This window comes from Gymnogyps californianus, chromosome 7, assembly GCF_018139145.2.
Source record: "Gymnogyps californianus isolate 813 chromosome 7, ASM1813914v2, whole genome shotgun sequence".
Taxonomy (NCBI): domain Eukaryota; kingdom Metazoa; phylum Chordata; class Aves; order Accipitriformes; family Cathartidae; genus Gymnogyps; species Gymnogyps californianus.
The window spans coordinates 1,790,330-1,812,469 of NC_059477.1; the positions used below are offsets into that span (position 1 = coordinate 1,790,330).

General features: G+C 45.9%; 1 protein-coding gene and 1 long non-coding RNA gene across 4 annotated transcripts in view; both read right to left on the reverse strand.

Annotated features, from left to right (window-relative positions):
- The window catches only part of LOC127018237 (ubiquitin carboxyl-terminal hydrolase 40-like), a 42,916-nt gene extending 30,810 nt beyond the window's left edge, over positions 1 to 12,106 (reverse strand). Inside the window, 2 exon segments of the mRNA XM_050899729.1 lie at positions 11,039 to 11,107; positions 11,978 to 12,106. Of these exon segments, the coding sequence (XP_050755686.1) occupies positions 11,039 to 11,107; positions 11,978 to 12,100 (192 nt within the window). The 5' untranslated portion in view covers positions 12,101 to 12,106.
- Positions 12,107 to 13,164: 1,058 nt separating this feature from the next.
- On the reverse strand, positions 13,165 to 21,839 carry LOC127018242 (uncharacterized). 3 transcript variants are annotated; one of them, XR_007766727.1, is made up of 7 exons: positions 21,777 to 21,839; positions 21,201 to 21,347; positions 21,030 to 21,116; positions 20,187 to 20,223; positions 18,498 to 18,562; positions 17,826 to 17,900; positions 13,165 to 14,438 (listed from the first exon to the last, which is right to left on the reverse strand). It is a non-coding gene; the product is annotated as an uncharacterized LOC127018242 (long non-coding RNA). The 3 variants fall into 3 exon arrangements; XR_007766728.1 differs by lacking the exon at positions 21,201 to 21,347 and having other exon boundaries at positions 13,165 to 13,809; XR_007766726.1 differs by lacking the exon at positions 21,201 to 21,347.
- Positions 21,840 to 22,140: the final 301 nt, after the last annotated feature.

Below are 22,140 nucleotides of genomic sequence, written 5' to 3' on the forward strand. Positions count from 1 at the left end.
CCCGGTCTAGTGAGAGATGGGAACTAGGGGATCTTTAAAGGTCCCTTCCAACCCAAACCGTCCTATGATCCTGCTGGAGGTTTGTTAGCAAAGAATCCTTCCGTTTGCATAACCATCGCTGACAAGAGGGTCTCCCAGGAGGGCCCTCCATTTTCAAACGCCATCCTCAGTACAAATCGGAACGGAAGGCAAACACTTCAGTTCCTCTATTTTTAACATTTGGTGAGGAAGCAGTAGCATACGAGTTGTGCCTTCGCAAGAACCTTGCCTGCCAGAAATACCGATTTCCTCCAGGTCTGTCGACCTTAACACACTCCTAGGCAAAGAAGCTGCAACGGGCAAGCCTTTTACTACAGAAGTTGAAAGAAGAATAAATATAGACAGACTAAGAACATTATAAATGTTGACCGAAATCCAAAAAGCTGTAAAACTGCAAAAAGCATTGTTCATTATGGCCGACCAGAATTTTTTTTGACCGAAATATTTTTCAAATGAGCAAGAGAAAAAAAAGAAACGACTACCATATTCAAGGCTCCAGACACCGTCAACTGACTAAAGAGCACCATCTCGCTCGTTTTACCTTTGCTGGAAGCTTTCCTTCAGTTATAACCAAAGTATCTCCTCTGCAAACATTAAGTTCCTTCAGAGTGGCATTCTGTAGGAAGAGAAAGCACAGTACACTTGTAAGTCTACACGTTCTCGTGCTTTGGTTCCTAAAGTAGATGTTGGTGGGTTCTTAAGCCATGCATGCCAAAGATCCCAGGTGTTTTCCTTTCCCACCAAAGAGCACAGAAATAGCCATTTAACATCCACCGCTTGGAGACAGCTTTGCAGCAGCACACAAGGATTGCACCTACAGGAGTCTGCTCTGCAGCAGTCCTTCCAGGGCATCCTGCTGAGCTGTGTCCTTCCTTTGCACCTCCGCAGCTGACCAACTGACCCCTCATGCTTCTGTGCTGATGTATCTTTAATGCCTGGTAAGCCTAGACTTTAGAAAAAACTATGTGCATAGCCCATACGTCCCAGCCCCTGAAAATAAGAGGCAGGGGCACAAGATTCACATTTTAACCACAGGTATCCCACCACTGTCTTCATAAGGCCCTGTGAAAATAAAACAGGGTGTGCACTAAGCTAGCACACACAAAAACACCACGCATTTGCTTTAATGCGGCTCTCTTCAGGGAAAGTCTCTACAGAAAATTGGGGTAAATAAACGACGGCATGATTCAAGTCAAAAACAGGATCCTCTTACTTCCTGACTTCATGCTTCCCCTGCTTCATAGCACCAGTCAACCCTTCTCAAATGCCAGTTGTCACCTACCAAAACACAAAAACATACATATGGAAAACTAATTAGCCAACAAAGCTGTTTCAAAAAAAAACATTACAAAGCTCTTCATAAGTGTTAAGGGGTTCTTTTGCTTGGTTTTTGTTTGTTTGTTTCTTCAACACAACTCTGACAAATGGAATGAAGTACCACCTTCATGTCCTTCTCCAGACCCTCGAAACACTTTGCTGCTTGGAAATGGTCGTCTTTGATTTGCATAAGCGTCTCTTCCTCACCTACCTAATTAATTTCCCTGGTTTAAGAGGAAAGCGAAGGAATTCCCATGTCAATTTACTATTTGAATCAATGACAGGCTCGTTAATATGAAAACCATAAGGAAAAAAGCCAACTTCCCCTCCCCAGCTGTCTACCAGGGGACTTCACACTGGAGCAAAAAAGATGGTGTCGTCCAGAAACGACAATGCTTTAGATTTAGCACCTGTATATAAAGCGCACCAGGTAGAGAAGGAACAAATACAATTGAACTTTTTAATTTGACCAAAATAACCGATGAAAATGCACTTTATTCTTTGCAAGGGACAAAATTTGACTTTCATAACTAAAAAAACCCAGAGCCTAGAAGGAATCTCATCAATACATTCGGGGGGGGGGGGGGGGGAGAAATACCTTGCAGTCTTTTTAAACAACAAGAACATCAAAATCCACTGACGTCTGACATGTCTTTGAATGAGAGCAGTCAGATCACGAACCTCTACACAAGGCCAAATTCAAGTGTTCAAAAATGGTAGTATAAAATAAAGCAATAAAAACAGAACCATTGTTTCTTGGCAGGAAACCTACACTATAGGGAAACGGAAAAGATTGTTTATTTCAAGACATTAACAACTACTTCAGCTCATCCGTACATGTACACAAGAGCACAGTATTTAAGTTGCATTTGGGCTACTCAATGTATATTCTGACAGTCATGTCTTTCAGGTGAACTTTTATGGTTTTTGGAGCGTGGCTGAATTTGCAGCCATCACTCCCCACTGGAACACATACTCAGGATTCGATGAATGTTTAGAACAAAAGCTGGAAAACAATGCCACCCCAAGTCTCTTCTCCTCCTTCCCCCCCTCAGCATCAACAGAAAGAGATGTTCAGCCAGGAAATTCACGTGTCACGCTAGCGCTCTCTATACCTCTTCCTTCATCCTCACGTAAAACCTTAGGAACAAGAACCGCTACCACTCAGATTCCCAAACAACGGCCAAACCGTGACCTCATTTTGAATAACTTGTTTTTGCAAAGCGACCAAAAATCATTTTTTACAGTTAATCTCATGCAGTGGTTCCCACTACGACAGCAAATCTTATCCAAACAGCCAAACACCTCCACCTGCACATGCACCCAAGCAAATCGTCCAGCGACTGGGGGGTTTGCCATATTCTGATCAAATAGAAAGCTTGAAACTGATTTTCAAGAGCAACTGCACAGCTAGCTTTTATCAGAGCAGGACTGCAACTTTGCAATTCCTTCCCCTCCTCTCATTACAACGACACATAGATCCTTGTAGCAAACTTACAAGTTGTAACTTTTAGGGTAGCAAGAGCTGACTTGGAAATCTGGAAATTCCTTTTAAAAACATCATTAAATAACAATACAACACAACTAACCTGATAATCCCGATTTTTCCAGCATTAAATTTAGACACTGAAAAAAGAAACATACGGTGAGACTTGTCTCAGTGCACAGGCTGGGAAATATAAAGTTTTCAGCAAATCTACACTAGAATTTTCTAACATAAAAACTGACTGACTGATTCCTGGTCAGTTCCTAAAAACACTATCATTACATAGGCATGGTGTATTTGAGCTATATGTTAAACCCTTCAAGTATGAGATTGTTTCAGGCAAGAAGTTTACTACGTCAGGTGAGTCAGCATTTACAAACTGTTTAAAAAAAAAAAAAAAATCTGTGCTGTCAGTTTGTTGCTTTAGTTGAACAAGTTCTGTCGCCCAGTTTGAAGATGCACCTTTTACAAATCACACCTGCAAACTCAACGCTTTCCAGCCGCTACTCATCGGCGCTGGCACTCTCTGCCAAAAGTCTGGACTGGCAGTACCGACAACTGCTTCCTTCGCTCCGTGCACAGTTCTTCCTGACTCCTCTCACTCCAATTCTGTGCATTCAGAGTCTGATGAGCTACAAGGAATTGTGGCAGGCTCTGCCATGACTGCGTATCATTCTGAGGACTGCTGTGTAGAAAAGGAGCGGCTAGCCACGCACGAAGCAGTCGGGCTACGTTCATTCTTGGGAAAAAGCAAGGATGTCTCTTTACTGCTTGGTGAAAGATCAAGGCACTCTTCCCCACCGGCCTTTTGGAGCTGAAACGCTTCCTTTGCCTCGGTGTCTCTTGGCAGCCTGAAGTGACGCACGGGTGTAAGGCAAAGTTCTCCAGGAGCAGCAGAGCTGACCCAGGCATGACAAAAGCTTTTAAAAGCAGCTTGACTTACCTCTTTGACAGAGGCAGTCTCTTCCACAACTATCTCCATCTCCGGGCTTGCGTTTTGGTCACTCCCAACCATAAAATATAAGAACAGCTAAAAAAGCAAGTAGAAGCTATCAGAAGATGTATTTAAGTATGGAAATACTGTGAAATAACACCCCCTAATGCACACATATACCAGCTATTGCAAGCCTGCCATCAGTCAAACAGCACTGCAACTCCTTTGGGCTAAAGCAAACAATCTAAGCAGGACAAACAGAGGAGCACGTGCAATTGAGTTATGGCCATCCGTAGAGCTTCATTAACTGTCTCTACCACTTGTCTGCTGCAAATGAGAGAGAAAACCTGCCAGCACTCTGATCTTTAGAAATATACAACTATTTTTTCCCTTACATATTTACAACTTGTAGATATATCAAGAGCAATATCCCCCTTTTCTTACTTTATGCTCTTTACAAAAGTATACGCACATCAGAGCACAGAAGCTGGACAACCACAGACGAATGAGAAACGATTTACCATTAGTCATATGAGCTACATTAACTGGTCATATATATGCTCTTGGCCTTCTGCAACCCAGATAAATAGTGTGAGCCTTCATGCCGATAGGTATAATTCTCAGTGTCACCGAGCATTTTTTTCCATGCCGTTTACAACCATTACCAGAGTAAAAAGAGGACTACGTGAAACATTGGGAAATGTAAACAGAGCGTAAAAGCAGCACGAGACTCTTTTCACTCACACCGCTACTATACCTGAGTGGAAGCTGGAGCTTTCCCATGACACAGCCCTAGCAGGCTTCCCATTTTCAGTTCCGCTTCCTTGACGGTATAATCCTCAGGCACTTCAGGGAGGACAAAACCAAGAACATCAGAAGCTGCTGCTTCCTGAAAATATCCATTCTATTAGGCTGCTCTTTAGAGTAAGATAAAAATGTTCAGTGACATTCCGAGAACTTCACTTCCACAGTGCTGACATCAGATCTGTAAGCCTCCTATGACAAGAGCAAAGCAACATTTGCTTAAAGGTTCCTCCCCACCACCTCTTGTATATGGGGTGAGAGAAGCATTTCGGTTGGAAGGGATCTTTGTAGGTCGTCTGGTCCAAAGCCCTGCTCAAAGCAGAACCAGCTTTGACGTCAGGTCAGTTCACTCTGGGCTTTTTCCAGTCAAGCTCTGAATACCTCCAGGGATGGACATCTCCCAGCCTCCCAGGGCTCCCTGTCTATTGTTTGACCACTCCCAAGGTGAATTCCCTTTCCCCCCACCATACCAGCGGGAACTTCCCTCGCTGAAACTGGGGTCTGCTGCCTCTGATCCTTTCCATGTGCTCCTTTGAGAAGAATCTGGCTCTGCCCTCTCTATAGGTCCACCTTAAGGAGTTAAAGATGGCAGTTACCCCTCCTCCCCACAAGCCTCTTCCTCTTCAGGCTGGAAAAACCCAGCTGCCCTCCTCTTTCATGTCTGCCAGCTCCCAAACCATCCCGGGTGCTCGCCTCTGGACTGGCTCTAGTTTGTCAGGGCTTCTTTCTCATGCTGGGGAGCCCCCAAAACGGACACAATCCTCCAGATGTTGTCTGACAAGCGCCGAGTGGAGAGGAATTAATCTCTCCTTGGCTTCCTGGCTGCGTTTTACTAATGCAATCCAGTAGCAAAATAGCAAAGACCCAGAAGACGCTTCCCAGCGAGCACAAAGCTGATCCACTCCCTTTCCCACCACTGCCCCAGCAACGGCACCAGCAAAGCTGGGGTTCCTTTTCTGCTGAACACCGCCCATCAGGAGCACAGTTACACAGTGACACGTGGTATTGCATGCTCATCTAAATCCAAGAGCAGGCTATGGCATGAACATGTTCCTCCACTCTTCGGGAAGCAGAAATCCACACGTTATTCAGTGTGCTTCAGACATCACAGACACAAGCCGCCTTCTCATAGTGAACAGGAACCTCACAGTGCTTCCTCCATCACCACAGCACTCAGGTTTGCTGCTCAAGCTGTTCTGAAATCCAGCCTTGTGCATCAATACTCTAACAAATACATTCAGTCCATTTTGTTTCAGGAAATATAAAAGTTAGAAAGACATGGAACAATGACTCTGCTTCCTGGAACATCCAGAAAGTTACTCTGTAAATGGATTAAACATGATTCAAAAGAGATCATTTAGAGACTTTTCAATTTATAAAATCAGTATGGGAAACAGAACTTCCTGCTAATTGCCACAGTCTTGAAGGACACGGCCAGTGGTCAATACGCAACGGCAGCTATGCTAACCAGTTCTACTCATTAGGGATGCAAGTAACAAAACCAAGCTGAACATTGAAGTTTAACCTCTAGCTTTGTATTGGTACTGTCAATAAACAGTAAAACTGGGAAAAACCCCCACACAACTGCTTCAGTTAAGTCTGGAAATCAGTGGAGTTACGTGTGTGTACTTCTCCCAGGAAAGGACAAAGGGAAGCTTAAAGTCTCCCAATCGAACTTCTTACCGAATGATGATTAAATAAGGACATTTCCCTGGAGACAGAAGTTTCCCATTTCCGCTAACAGGTCTAAGACAGCTGTCATTTGCTGTAACAAAAAGGGCAGGAAAGAGAGAGAGATCTATCAAGTAATTCAAATAAGAAGAAATTTGGCTCCGAAGCTTAGACAGATAACATGGTTAAGATTAACGACAACAGGCTTCTCTTAGAGGCCTCCCTCTGGAGGTATTGCATCAAAAATACAGTTGGAGAGAGATTCCTCGAGACTTCATGAACAGTCTTAGTTGTTATCCTTTCAGTGAAAGATTACTTTCTCTTTGAAGCCAGCTGTTAGCCACAAGCAGTAAAATACCACAAAACTGACCAAGTGCTTCCAAAGGTAAAGGCATCAACAAAAACTTTACAGAAAGAAAACTGGAGTGTCTTAAAGAAAGGAATAAGGTTAAAAAAAACAAACCAAAATCATCTTCAATTCTGAGTGTAATACTTTAGTAAGATGACATGATTATTCCTACTCAAATTGCTTCTGAAAAATAAGAGCTTCATAAAATGTGTTTTATTCAAGACTTACACCCATTTATTTTTTTTAAGCTAGGAAAAATAATCATTTTATTCAGAATCTGATGAATTTTAAGTCCTCTGCACCCTCTTTCTTTCCAAAAAAAAACCTCCTAAGAGCAATGGATTTGCTGTTTTGAACAGACTGATGCAAAAAGCAGGAAGCCAGCCAGTAAATTCTAACATTATCAGATCTAAAAGTAAAGCCACTGAATACTTACCTAGTTCCTCCTCCAGCTGAAGCTCCCGTATTGCTTTCGTTTTGATATCTGACATCACCTAAAAGAAAGCAATATTAACACCTCCGATACAGAATGCCAGGAACACTCCTGCTCTTCAAATGCCAGTCCACAAGAGGCAGCCTTCACTTGAAAGGCATCCTAGTTACGTTCTTATTCCTGTTAACACTATACACAGCTGAGAAAAACAGGTCTTGAACATTATCATACCAAATATATATAATAAATAAGTGCACTGATACCATAACACATTGGCGGAAGTTTTCCTTAAAAACAGTATTCCAATGAAAATGAAGCGGTATTTAATTTTTGGATTTATCAGGAGACTAGTATTTCACAAACAGTAATTCTGTGAGCAAAACTAAGTAATACTTCATATTTTCTGTAGCAGGAAATAATTTAAAAGGCAGAAAAGGTACCCGAGAAGCCCACCCCTTGGGGAAAACCAGCATTTTTTTCCCATCCTGTGCTGAAAGCAAGAAACAACACTTTCCTCCTCTTTTAGCTTTTGTTTACTGACATAGCCTCAAACACACACTTACAGGATGGTCTAAAAAGAAAATGGTTTCGCACTAAAACACACTAATGTAGACTGCACTGGTTTAAGTTCCCAGCATTACAGCCTTCTTACACAGCAGTCAAAGTCTTCCAGCACCTCTGAGCTGCACACTGTTTTCATCACAGAAAAACTTCAGCCCCAAGGCTGAGTCCACTCCCCATTAATTGGCCCACGTGCACCGGCCAAGCTTTTCAGGGCAACAGCCTGTGTTCCATCCCTGAGCAATCACACTGCTTACTGTTTCAATAGTGACAGTCATTTTAAGGTGTTGCTCTTCGTCATCCGTTCTGCAGAAGTTTTGAACTTGGAGCCAGCTGATGTCATACGTAAAAGCAGTCAAATTGCCACTTGACACATTCACGAAGCTGGAAGAGCGAGCAGTGCAAAGACGGTCAAAGACAGGAAAACTACACGCTGTCTGGGCTAGATCGCTAAATACCAGAGCTCTCAAATAAACCGATGATGCCGAGGTCATTAACAGGGACGGCATGTCACAGAGTTAGAGGCCTCAGGCAGCATCCAGGCACCTCTGGGCTGGTTACTGAATAAACCAGTCAAAACTATGTTTTGGTAACTGGCTTTCAATGGGACTTGAGCTTCTGAAGGCACTTCAGAGTCTAAGTCACTTTCTGAGGCTGGATTTAAGGCTCCTGGAAAAAAAAAAAATATTGCAAAAGTATATCTAGTCATAACTAAAATCAGAGATTTTTCTCTGTCTCTCTGCTACCGCATAGAAGCACAGAAACAGTTCTTGGTGAAGAACCCTCTCACTGCTTGATTTCATCTCCATTTTTCAGTACCGTTTCAATTAGGAAGTCAGAATTTATGTAACAAGCACATACCAGCACCTTTGGAAAATGGGAACCTAACCTCAGGGCTATACGCTGGGAAGTGAAAAGAGACCAGGCATTTGCCCCTGGCAGCTTTGGGTTCAACTGGGAGATTCAGCAGACCTGCATACTCTTCTGACACTGCTCTGTTCTCTCATCCTACCAAGTCCCTCGGGGAACCACACGACTCAAACCTCAGAAATTCAGGTTATGCCAAAGATGTGCCAGCACACTGGGCACAAGTGGTTCTCACTAGGTTTTTCCCTGTACAAGTGGAAGTCAAAGGATGTGACTGCATCTGCACTTCAAGAGCAAAGAAGTATCTCATAGTTGATAAGTACCTGATCCCCCAAATTTAACATTACATTGTCTTGAATTCAAAAGCTCAAAGCGACAATTAGTTAAAAGAATATAGAGAGAGAGCTAGAATAATTTAACGGAACAGATTTTGCCAAAATTGCTTTTTTGTTTAATTATACTTGTAATCAAAACGGTTACCTCTGGTCATGGCTGTCTAAGATTAGTACTGAGCACCCATCCGTCAGACCAACACTTTTGACTGTTTCCTTCATATCTTCTTCACGAAAAACTTCCCAGTTCTTGCCTTCTTTATCCGGTCCTGAGCCGTTCTTTAGCATGATTCCTCCTGATGGTGCTAAGGCTCTGCGCAGATCACCCAGTTTTGTGCTGCGTGAAAAGACGTGCTGCGATTCTGTGAAATGCTGACCCTTCCCTCCTTCGTTATACTCCGCTAAACGAAGAATGTTTACGACCACAGGTTCATGATCAGGGCCTGTCATCACCTTTGTACCACCACAGGGGCCGGACCACGAGCTTTGGGCTTTCCTAATTTCAGCCTATGCACCTCCTGATCTGCAACAGCACAGCACGCTTGCAAAAAGCACCCGTCAATTCTTCCCAGCCCACAGCAAGCAGACTGTGGGCTACAGCACTGGGACTATTTCACAGTGGGGACAAACCTTTTCTTTTTTCCGAAAGCATCCTGCCCGCTCCAAGTCTGTGCATCTACTGCCAGATCATCACACCAGATGAGCATCATTCCCTAGAGTTACAAAAAGCAGATCACCCTCGCATAGGAATATATACAGCTATTCACAACATGGACTCCGGCTGCTGCTCTCAGACTCTAGCTCTCTGTGGGTAGTTTTGGCCTCTGCATAAAGATTACTCTCCTGATTTTCTACAACTCCAACAGAAATCACAGTAAGGAAGCATCCTGCGAGAGCCAAGTCCTTCTTCTGACCACTGGTTTGAAGAAGAGGAACACAAGCTGGAGACGTTTTCCCACACACTACGGCATTTTGATCTCCTCTGCCGGAACTCTTGAAAAGCATGATCTCACGGACTGTGAAAGAAATTCTCAGAGAGGTACTCACGATTCGTGCAACTTCACGGCTATCACAGTATGTAGACACAAACAAAGACCTACTCAGGAGTTGCTAAGAAATCTGCTTTTTCGATCCACAAATAAAACGCACGGTGCTCTCCCCAGAAGAGGCAGCATGTGCTAAGCTGCTCTTCATCACGGAACCTATTGACAAGCTTCAACAGGGACAGTACCAACAAAACCAACAATCCGTTGTATAAATAACTTAGATTTTAGTTATCCCGACAACAATATGAACACTCACAGAAATAAACGCACATATCAGACCGATAACGAGCTCCAAGAAGCGCATAAAACGTCCATGCAATTGGCTGTATGGATGACAAGGCCAGCTCACAGACCTCATACTTTCAGTTGCTATGTTAAACAGTCACCAAGGGATGTAGCTGTCTAACTAGCAACATACAAACACTGCGTTATTTGCCATCAATAAGCGACCAAAGTTTCCAATCGAGTCGGCAGTGGGAGAAGTCAGCATCAGCTCAGCAAAGAGGCAGACCGTAGAAGAGCAGCGAACAGTGACCAAAGTCACCCTTGTACTTCAGAAAAGCATTTTTCAGTAATAACGTTAACCTCCTCTTTCAGTAATTAGCCATTCCTATACTGTAATAAACCTATTGTGGAATGCACATACTAGATGAATGCCTCTGCAAGTCCTGGGATATGAAGCAAGAATATTTACTGTATATATGTATACTCTATATATATATCTGTATGTGCACATACACACACACGTATAAAGCAATAAATATAAAACGATACATTCCACTGAGAGACCACAAGACTCTTTAAAAAGCTGGATGTGGATTTCTAGTGTTTGTGATTTATTATCAACGCCTAACTACTTCAAGGCAATCTTGCTACATAAGGATACTTTTCACCTGTAATACAACAGTATTTTGGAAACCTAGATCTCGTTATAGATTAACCCTCACTGGTTTGAAATCTGTACAGAAATAGTTCTCCACACATGACAGCTTGTTTGTGTCACATCCACAAACGCCATCTATAGGTGTTCACCCCATGCACTGCATAATATAACCAACAGGCAATACCTTTTACAGTTGCTTCACAGAACTAAAGACGGGTCCTTGACGCTGAACGCAGAAAAGACCAAAAGTACCTTGCAGCAAGTTTCAAAGAATACCAACAGGAAAGCTAAAGAAATAAGGAAGTTCCATACCCACCTTAACGTTATCTGATTTCAATTCAAAATCCGTGTAAAGTCCTTTCATAAAACCTGTCACTCTAATTACCTTCAAAACAGAAGAAAAGGAGTAAGGTAAGAACACTTGAAGGCCTCTATTCAATAAAGCTTGTGTGCCAATAGGAAATACGTAGACCTTATCTGCTTTCAGAGATGATACCTTGTTTAGAACTATTTCCAGAGTAGGTCCAGAGGCCTGCTGTGTCTCTGAACACGCTCTGGAACAACGAGACTTAATCCTTGCTTACAGCTCAGGCCTCCCTTCCTATTTAATTCCATCTTTAACCTTGATGGTTGGTGAATCCAGGAGATTCACAACGTGAACACCAGCATACGCGTTTTAAACGCAGCTCTGCGTTATTCCCTCATTGACTTCTTTAAATGTGACTATATAAAAATGCAGCAGCTCAGGGAATGTAAAAATTAAGACTGGTTGTTGGGGTTTTTTTGTTTTGGTTCTTTTTTTAAGTGGGAGCTGGAAAAACAACCTACGAGCGGTTTTCACAGAAGACCAAATGCACAGCACACTGAGGAAAAGAGTCAGACCCCTCGTCTCGTCTTAACCACTACCAGCCACCCTAAAAAAAACCCTGAGATTTACTCACTACCCTAAAACCCCCGAGATTTCCTTGCTACTCGGAGCGCACCCCCTGCAGCAGCGACCTGCCTGCACCACCCAGCCCTGCGCAGGCCCCGGGGCCCCGCAAAGGTGACGGGGTCCCCCCTCTCCCGGGCAAGGGAGCGCTCAGAGCCCCTGGGGGTCCCCCCGGCAGAGCCCCCCCACAGCCCCGCGCCTGGGGGGACCCTTGCTCCCCCCGCGGCAGCGACACCCCCGCCCGCCAGGGGGCGGCCGAGCCCGCAGGGAGGCCCTGTTGCCTAGCAACAGCGGAGCGGGCCCGCAGGCCGCTTCCCGGCCCACCTCCGGGATCACGTCGTGCAGGTAGCGGAAGGGCGGCTTACTCAGCAGCCGGTCCCTCAGCGGCGGCTTGCGGATCACTCGCCCCAAGGAATCCTGCGTCCGCCGCACCACCGTCTCGTTCATAGCGGCGGCGGGACCGCGCCGCCGCCGCCGCCGCCACCGCCGCCACCGGCGGCTCCGAGCATTCCCGGCCTGCCTCGCGGCGCAGGGCGCCTCACTGCGCAAGCGCAGAGCTGGGGCAGGCGGTTGCTAGGCACAACGCGGCCCTAGCAACCGGCCCGGCGGCCTCGTTAGGCCCTGCCCTCCCTCGCCCTGGGCCTGAGGGAAGAGGCCCTGGAACCAGCCCCAAAGCCTCTTGTCCCACAGAACTAGTCACACCCCAGCCCCTTGCTTGAATAATCACCAGATAGAGAGTGCTCAGAAACTTCAATTGTATCTTTCGGTGGTTTGTCGTGGTGGTGGTTTTTTTTTAAATTGTTCTTGAAGTAAAGAAGTGGAAAGTGAGAGTGATGGATGGGGGAGAAGGAGCCAGCGTCAAGGTTGCCCGATCCCGCGTCACTCTCCCTAGCAAAGCCAGGCCACGGCCATTGAAGAACAGCACAGGCTTTTTCAACGGGCCGCTTCCTCCTGCTCCGTAATCACTTCAGCAACCTGGAACGAGTTACGAGGAAAAGGAAAAGGAAACACACCATTTTCTCGCAATAAGATTCCCAGAGCTGAACGCTTGCTCTTTTACAAGGACCGCACCAGGAGCGGATACAAAAGATAACCGTTCCTCAGCAATCCGTGTTTCTTACTCTACGAGAGCCACAGTCCTCTAGATGATTTACGCTAGTTCCCTTGAAAAACAGACCAGATCAATATATCTGTGCACAAGCTAGGAGCTGAAATAACGGGAAGTAAATACTAGATCATGCTTTCTAAGAAAAGAGCACAAAACCGCAAGCTAAAAATCACTTTAACTTGCGTCCCAAAATCCCAGCCCTCCAACTCAAGCCAGGTCTTTGCACAGGGCAACCCCAGCCGGGTCGGGGAAACTCCTCGCACAGAGATGGGAACGCTGTCTTCGGAACAGACTGGAAAATTAAGGCTTAATGAAGGTTTTGCCCCGTCCAATCTTAGAAACCAATTCACGCCGTTCCCGATCAATGTATCGGTGAGACATACATAGACAAACCAAATGGACATCTAGAAATGACTTTTTATTTTGTGAAGAACACTTGAAAAATAAAGACGAAAGCTTTTCCAGGCTTTGGAATATAACCGTCATAAACTGTGGAATCACAAAGACTCCGTTTTAAAAAGGTGTTCCCTCTCCCCACCCCCCTTTTTAACGAACTCTCTCCTTGCGGAATGACCCACAGTAGTTTTAAGGAAAAAAAATACGCATTTTGAGCCAACATTAGAAATAATCCAAGATTGGTTCAGTGCAGGCGCTGCTACATTACACTTGAACAAAGGCACATACTAAAATCCCCACGTTAGCACTTGGAATCCGTCTTTACATTTCTCCAAACGTCGTGTTTTCGAGAAGAGGCTGGAGTTATTAAAGGCAGGTGGGAAGGCTGAGCTCAGGACAGCTGTCCAGCAAGGAACTGGAGGAATTCAAAGGGACAGCAAAGTAAGTGCAATGCCACGGAACAACCTGCGAACGCAAACCTTTCTGGCTTACCTTAGGAATCAGCACGCGCGATCATTTCTGGCTCGCAAGAACACTTGTGGATAGGGAAGAAGGCGGCGCAAAGTCAGACGGGGAAAGCAGTCGGCTGCCCTCACCTCAGTCAGAAAATCTATCCATAGAACTAGGATTTCAAGATTCAAGGGAAGCCTACCTACAACCGAAACAGCGAGGAAATTAAAAAGATCCCCTTCTTGAATGAAGCGGCCTCAGAAAGCACAGAAGCACCTGCTGAATTTGAGAGAGATGCACAGAAATAAATATTAATCATATGCTTCAAGGGGCTTTGGACTTTTTTTTTTTTGCTGATAGCTGAGAGTGTCAGTTTTTGTCTTGAAGCTGTCTGAAATACCAGAATGTTGTTAACCTATAAAAGGTAAATGAGAGAGCTTCTCACATTAGCCACAATTTTAGTAGCCTGCTCTACTGGTATCTCCTACTACAGCATCTGCTCCACATACAAGGCAACAGCTTCAACGTTTACGGTAGCCCCCAAAAGTGACTTGTAGTTTGCCCTCTCATTAACACAGATTTAATTCAGGATACTTCAGGCTATGTTCAAAAGCGATTGTTGAACAACGGCTTTGCTCCTTTCAGAACAGGTTTCTGGACGTTCGTGCGGTTCAGCACGGCTCCGCGGTGTGTCTGACAGCAGACTTCACTCGATACGGCAATCCGTTCGCCCAGGTTCCCAGCCCCAAAAGGCAAACGCGTTAGATGCCACCAGCACGCGACTACTGCACAGAAACGCTCGTGTGTTATCTTCCACCGTTCCGTTGTCACCTTAGCATTCAAAACACGTTTAGAATTTGATTATAAACAATGAACTCCATTCAGAGTTTGGGTTAATTTGTCAGTACTAGCTGTGCCCAAAGGAAATTCTGAACCTGATGGGAAATTAAGTCACGAAGAGTCACGTACAGTGGGGGAAACACAGTTGAAGTATTGGAAGTGTTAGAAAAGTTTCGATAAAGATGCTGAAACGTCAACTTCTGGTAAAACCCTGGTTCCCAGCCGCAGGGGTAAGAAAAATACGGTCTCTCATCAGCTAGTTACACGCGTTCTCAATCTGGAGATCCAGTCTCACAAGCATTGGGTAAACATTTGACTTAAGAACCTTTGATACCGACTTCAGCTGGTAGTCAGCCGCATACATCCCCTTCTGTTACGGAGGCCGTAAGTCAGCTTTGTGACACCAAGAGAAACTTTTTCTTCTTCTCAAATGCAACGAAGAATAGGAGAACAATCGAAAAGATAAGAAATGAGGGAAAGCCCTCTGAATAAGAGTACTCAAAATAAATACAAGCCTTTTTCCCGAGTACAATAAAACCCACTTAAGACCAAACATCAGATCTGCCAGATTTTTTCCATCCCTTTTGTTTGTTAATGAAGCTTATGGACAACAAAAAAGCCCTAGCAACTTTAAAATATAAGGTTACTGCACTTGTTGTTCCGTATCACAGAAGGTCTGCAGGTTTTAGAGCTTGACAGATTCTGGATTTGCTCTTCTTTGAGCCAATTTAGTACACTTTGCCCAGAGATTTCCACATTTCCTTCATTCCTGAAATCTGACTCCAGCTACTACAGATTTAGGTTTCTACAGAAAGAGACAAAAGCAAATTCTGGTATAGCTAGTAACTTCAGTGATCAGAGATGGATCAGTTCCAGTTTGTCCTAGGACCCGACTGATGTTCTTGTTGAAGCTATTCCCTTGCCAGCACCGCAGCCCCAAGGACGCCAGGCCCTCTCCACCCCTCTCCCTCGGGGCTCAGTGCAGAAGAGATGGCACCTCTCCACGCTCCAGGGGCAGGGGGCCGGGGAAGAAGGGCCCACGCAACACCTGGCAATCGCCAGTTCTTTTAGGGAGCGCTGGGAGATCTCGCGCAGGGTGGCTGCGCCTCCCTTTCCCGCCTGCGGGATGTCGGGATGCTTTGCCCCCTCTCAACCGCTGTCGGGCACGGGGGGCTGCGCCACTTGCAGGGAGCCGGGTGGGTGGGTGGGGGGGGTCACCGAGGACCCCCGCCCTCCTGGAACACTGTTGCCACCATCCCATCCAGGGCACCCCAGGCATGGGGTGAGGAGGGGGCTGGAGCCCAGGGCACGTAAGGGGAGGTGGAGGGCAGTCCCTGGGCCCAAGGGGCAGCAGAATGGCACAGGGGAACGATCCCCAGGAAAGGGGCCCTTAGCCCCCTGACCCTCCTCCTTCTCCCACCTTAGGGCATCTTTCAGGCCACAGGCCCCCATCTCCCAAAACAGCCATATTTGGCCACGCTCATCGCCATCACAGTGGCCTCCTGATGTCACAAGCCACCTCACTGCGTTCTGTTCCGGGCCCTATAAATACGGGGACCCCGGCACCCGGCCCACAATTCGCTGAGCGTCGAGGTGTCCTCTCATGCCAGCAATGGCTGGCGTCAAGAGGTCGCACAGCGGCAATGCGGGTGGCTGCCCACCCTTGAGCAGGAGAGAAGAGAGGTGGCTGCAGGAGCCGTGGAGGAAGAGGCGGCGCTGTAAGAGGGGAGGCACCATCAGCCGCGTGGTAGCGATGGCCATCGCTCATGCGGCTGATGGTGTGGAGCCAATGGAGGTGGATCCACCCGAAGACCAGGAAGAGCCGATGGAAGTGGATCCACCTCCAGCATGGCCCCCCCGGCACCGCTACACCCTGCCGGGGCTCCCCTCCGTGACACCACGCCGACACCAGCGCAGGAGCGCCCGGCCAGCGCCGTACCGCCGGCCCTGCCTCCGCGCCCGGCGTTAGCTGGCAGGCCCAGCCTCCACTCCCGGCCATCCCGTGGGCTCACCCTTTCCACCTCCCGGCAATCAGCAGGTCTTCTGTTGATTGCCGCGGGCAGCGTGAGCCCTTCTCTCCCATTCCCCTCCCCTACCCCCACCCCTCCTGAAGGGGTGCCATCTCCTCTGCTCTGAGCCCCAAGAAAAGGGGACCAGGCGACATGGCTTCCGCCAGCCTGCTGTGCCGAGGCGACAGGAGTCGCCCCTCACAGGGACGCCGAGGTCCCTGGCGCCTGGAGGTGGGGTCCCTTCACTCTGAGGACCAGGGCGGTTGAAGAGGAAGCCAGACCCTCCGCGGCGGTGCACGAAGAACAGCAACAGATCGAGCAAAGGAGTTAGAGAGACAGCGGTTCCTCTGGAGAAGCAGAAGACCACAGCTCTGCCAGGAAGAAGGACTGGCCTTCAGCATTAAGGTCCCTTTCCAGCTGCTTCACGAGGAGCTCTTTTCAAGACTGTTTATTGCCTAATTCTTAAAAAAACCAAACAATAAAACAAGACAACGAACAGTAAAGGTGCTTTCCTCCTCTCTCGTTTGGTACTCGGGCGACTGCCCCAGCCTCCTCTGTCCCCTCCTGGTCTCCCCAGTCCAGGAAAGAAGACACTGATGGGTGGGGGGTGGGCCCAGCCCAGGGCCCTGGAGATGGCGAGGGGCCGGGGCACGCGGCGCACGAGGGCAGGCTGAGGGAACTGCCTCTGGTCGTGGGGGTGGCGAGACCCTGGAGCAGCTTGCCCAGAGAAGTTCGGGATGCCCCGTCCCTGCAAGTGTTCAAGGGCAGGTCGGACGGGGCTCTGAGCAACCCGGTCTAGTGAGAGATGGGAACTAGGGGATCTTTAAAGGTCCCTTCCAACCCAAACCGTCCTATGATCCTGCTGGAGGTTTGTTAGCAAAGAATCCTTCCGTTTGCATAACCATCGCTGACAAGAGGGTCTCCCAGGAGGGCCCTCCATTTTCAAACGCCATCCTCAGTACAAATCGGAACGGAAGGCAAACACTTCAGTTCCTCTATTTTTAACATTTGGTGAGGAAGCAGTAGCATACGAGTTGTGCCTTCGCAAGAACCTTGCCTGCCAGAAATACCGATTTCCTCCAGGTCTGTCGACCTTAACACACTCCTAGGCAAAGAAGCTGCAACGGGCAAGCCTTTTACTACAGAAGTTGAAAGAAGAATAAATATAGACAGACTAAGAACATTATAAATGTTGACCGAAATCCAAAAAGCTGTAAAACTGCAAAAAGCATTGTTCATTATGGCCGACCAGAATTTTTTTTGACCGAAATATTTTTCAAATGAGCAAGAGAAAAAAAAGAAACGACTACCATATTCAAGGCTCCAGACACCGTCAACTGACTAAAGAGCACCATCTCGCTCGTTTTACCTTTGCTGGAAGCTTTCCTTCAGTTATAACCAAAGTATCTCCTCTGCAAACATTAAGTTCCTTCAGAGTGGCATTCTGTAGGAAGAGAAAGCACAGTACACTTGTAAGTCTACACGTTCTCGTGCTTTGGTTCCTAAAGTAGATGTTGGTGGGTTCTTAAGCCATGCATGCCAAAGATCCCAGGTGTTTTCCTTTCCCACCAAAGAGCACAGAAATAGCCATTTAACATCCACCGCTTGGAGACAGCTTTGCAGCAGCACACAAGGATTGCACCTACAGGAGTCTGCTCTGCAGCAGTCCTTCCAGGGCATCCTGCTGAGCTGTGTCCTTCCTTTGCACCTCCGCAGCTGACCAACTGACCCCTCATGCTTCTGTGCTGATGTATCTTTAATGCCTGGTAAGCCTAGACTTTAGAAAAAACTATGTGCATAGCCCATACGTCCCAGCCCCTGAAAATAAGAGGCAGGGGCACAAGATTCACATTTTAACCACAGGTATCCCACCACTGTCTTCATAAGGCCCTGTGAAAATAAAACAGGGTGTGCACTAAGCTAGCACACACAAAAACACCACGCATTTGCTTTAATGCGGCTCTCTTCAGGGAAAGTCTCTACAGAAAATTGGGGTAAATAAACGACGGCATGATTCAAGTCAAAAACAGGATCCTCTTACTTCCTGACTTCATGCTTCCCCTGCTTCATAGCACCAGTCAACCCTTCTCAAATGCCAGTTGTCACCTACCAAAACACAAAAACATACATATGGAAAACTAATTAGCCAACAAAGCTGTTTCAAAAAAAAACATTACAAAGCTCTTCATAAGTGTTAAGGGGTTCTTTTGCTTGGTTTTTGTTTGTTTGTTTCTTCAACACAACTCTGACAAATGGAATGAAGTACCACCTTCATGTCCTTCTCCAGACCCTCGAAACACTTTGCTGTTGGAAATGGTCGTCTTTGATTTGCATAAGCGTCTCTTCCTCACCTACCTAATTAATTTCCCTGGTTTAAGAGGAAAGCGAAGGAATTCCCATGTCAATTTACTATTTGAATCAATGACAGGCTCGTTAATATGAAAACTATAAGGAAAAAAGCCAACTTCCCCTCCCCAGCTGTCTACCAGGGGACTTCACACTGGAGCAAAAAAGATGGTGTCGTCCAGAAACGACAATGCTTTAGATTTAGCACCTGTATATAAAGCGCACCAGGTAGAGAAGGAACAAATACAATTGAACTTTTTAATTTGACCAAAATAACCGATGAAAATGCACTTTATTCTTTGCAAGGGACAAAATTTGACTTTCATAACTAAAAAAACCCAGACCCTAGAAGGAATCTCATCAATACATTCGGGGGGGGGGGGGGAGAAATACCTTGCAGTCTTTTTAAACAACAAGAACATCAAAATCCACTGACGTCTGACATGTCTTTGAATGAGAGCAGTCAGATCACGAACCTCTACACAAGGCCAAATTCAAGTGTTCAAAAATGGTAGTATAAAATAAAGCAATAAAAACAGAACCATTGTTTCTTGGCAGGAAACCTACACTATAGGGAAACGGAAAAGATTGTTTATTTCAAGACATTAACAACTACTTCAGCTCATCCGTACATGTACACAAGAGCACAGTATTTAAGTTGCATTTGGGCTACTCAATGTATATTCTGACAGTCATGTCTTTCAGGTGAACTTTTATGGTTTTTGGAGCGTGGCTGAATTTGCAGCCATCACTCCCCACTGGAACACATACTCAGGATTCGATGAATGTTTAGAACAAAAGCTGGAAAACAATGCCACCCCAAGTCTCTTCTCCTCCTTCCCCCCCCTCAGCATCAACAGAAAGAGATGTTCAGCCAGGAAATTCACGTGTCACGCTAGCGCTCTCTATACCTCTTCCTTCATCCTCACGTAAAACCTTAGGAACAAGAACCGCTACCACTCAGATTCCCAAACAACGGCCAAACCGTGACCTCATTTTGAATAACTTGTTTTTGCAAAGCGACCAAAAATCATTTTTTACAGTTAATCTCATGCAGTGGTTCCCACTACGACAGCAAATCTTATCCAAACAGCCAAACACCTCCACCTGCACATGCACCCAAGCAAATCGTCCAGCGACTGGGGGTTTGCCATATTCTGATCAAATAGAAAGCTTGAAACTGATTTTCAAGAGCAACTGCACAGCTCGCTTTTATCAGAGCAGGACTGCAACTTTGCAATTCCTTCCCCTCCTCTCATTACAACGACACATAGATCCTTGTAGCAAACTTACAAGTTGTAACTTTTAGGGTAGCAAGAGCTGACTTGGAAATCTGGAAATTCCTTTTAAAAACATCATTAAATAACAATACAACACAACTAACCTGATAATCCCGATTTTTCCAGCATTAAATTTAGACACTGAAAAAAGAAACATACGGTGAGACTTGTCTCAGTGCACAGGCTGGGAAATATAAAGTTTTCAGCAAATCTACACTAGAATTTTCTAACATAAAAACTGACTGACTGATTCCTGGTCAGTTCCTAAAAACACTATCATTACATAGGCATGGTGTATTTAAGCTATATGTTAAACCCTTCAAGTATGAGATTGTTTTCAGGCAAGAAATTTACTACGTCAGGTGAGTCAGCTTTTACAAACTGTTTAAAAAAAAAAAAAAAAAATCTGTGCTGTCAGTTTGTTGCTTTAGTTGAACAAGTTCTGTCGCCCAGTTTGAAGATGCACCTTTTACAAATCACACCTGCAAACTCAACGCTTTCCAGCCGCTACTCATCGGCGCTGGCACTCTCTGCCAAAAGTCTGGACTGGCAGTACCGACAACTGCTTCCTTCGCTCCGTGCACAGTTCTTCCTGACTCCTCTCACTCCAATTCTGTGCATTCAGAGTCTGATGAGCTACAAGGAATTGTGGCAGGCTCTGCCATGACTGCGTATCATTCTGAGGACTGCTGTGTAGAAAAGGAGCGGCTAGCCACGCACGAAGCAGTCGGGCTACGTTCATTCTTGGGAAAAAGCAAGGATGTCTCTTTACTGCTTGGTGAAAGATCAAGGCACTCTTCCCCACCGGCCTTTTGGAGCTGAAACGCTTCCTTTGCCTCGGTGTCTCTTGGCAGCCTGAAGTGACGCACGGGTGTAAGGCAAAGTTCTCCAGGAGCAGCAGAGCTGACCCAGGCATGACAAAAGCTTTTAAAAGCAGCTTGACTTACCTCTTTGACAGAGGCAGTCTCTTCCACAACTATCTCCATCTCAGGGCTTGCGTTTTGGTCACTCCCAACCATAAAATATAAGAACAGCTAAAAAAGCAAGTAGAAGCTATCAGAAGATGTATTTAAGTATGGAAATACTGTGAAATAACACCCCCTAATGCACACATATACCAGCTATTGCAAGCCTGCCATCAGTCAAACAGCACTGCAACTCCTTTGGGCTAAAGCAAACGATCTAAGCAGGACAAACAGAGGAGCACGTGCAATTGAGTTATGGCCATCCGTAGAGCTTCATTAACCGTCTCTACCACTTGTCTGCTGCAAATGAGAGAGAAAACCTGCCAGCACTCTGATCTTTAGAACTATACAACTATTTTTTCCCTTAATATTTACAACTTGTAGATATATCAAGAGCAATATCCCCCTTTTCTTACTTTATGCTCTTTACAAAAGTATACGCACATCAGAGCACAGAAGCTGGACAACCACAGACGAATGAGAAACGATTTACCATTGGTCATATGAGCTACATTAACTGGTCATATATATGCTCTTGGCCTTCTGCAACCCAGATAAATAGTGTGAGCCTTCATGCCGATAGGTATAATTCTCAGTGTCACCGAGCATTTTTTTCCATGCCGTTTACAACCATTACCAGAGTAAAAAGAGGACTACGTGAAACATTGGGAAATGTAAACAGAGCGTAAAAGCAGCACGAGACTCTTTTCACTCACACCGCTACTATACCTGAGTGGAAGCTGGAGCTTTCCCATGACACAGCCCTAGCAGGCTTCCCATTTTCAGTTCCGCTTCCTGACGGTATAATCCTCAGGCACTTCAGGGAGGACAAAACCAAGCACATCAGAAGCTGCTGCTTCCTGAAAATATCCATTCTATTAGGCTGCTCTTTAGAGTAAGATAAAAATGTTCAGTGACATTCCGAGAACTTCACTTCCACAGTGCTGACATCAGATCTGTAAGCCTCCTATGACAAGAGCAAAGCAACATTTGCTTAAAGGTTCCTCCCCACCACCTCTTGTATACGGGGTGAGAGAAGCATTTCGGTTGGAAGGGATCTTTGTAGGTCGTCTGGTCCAAAGCCCTGCTCAAA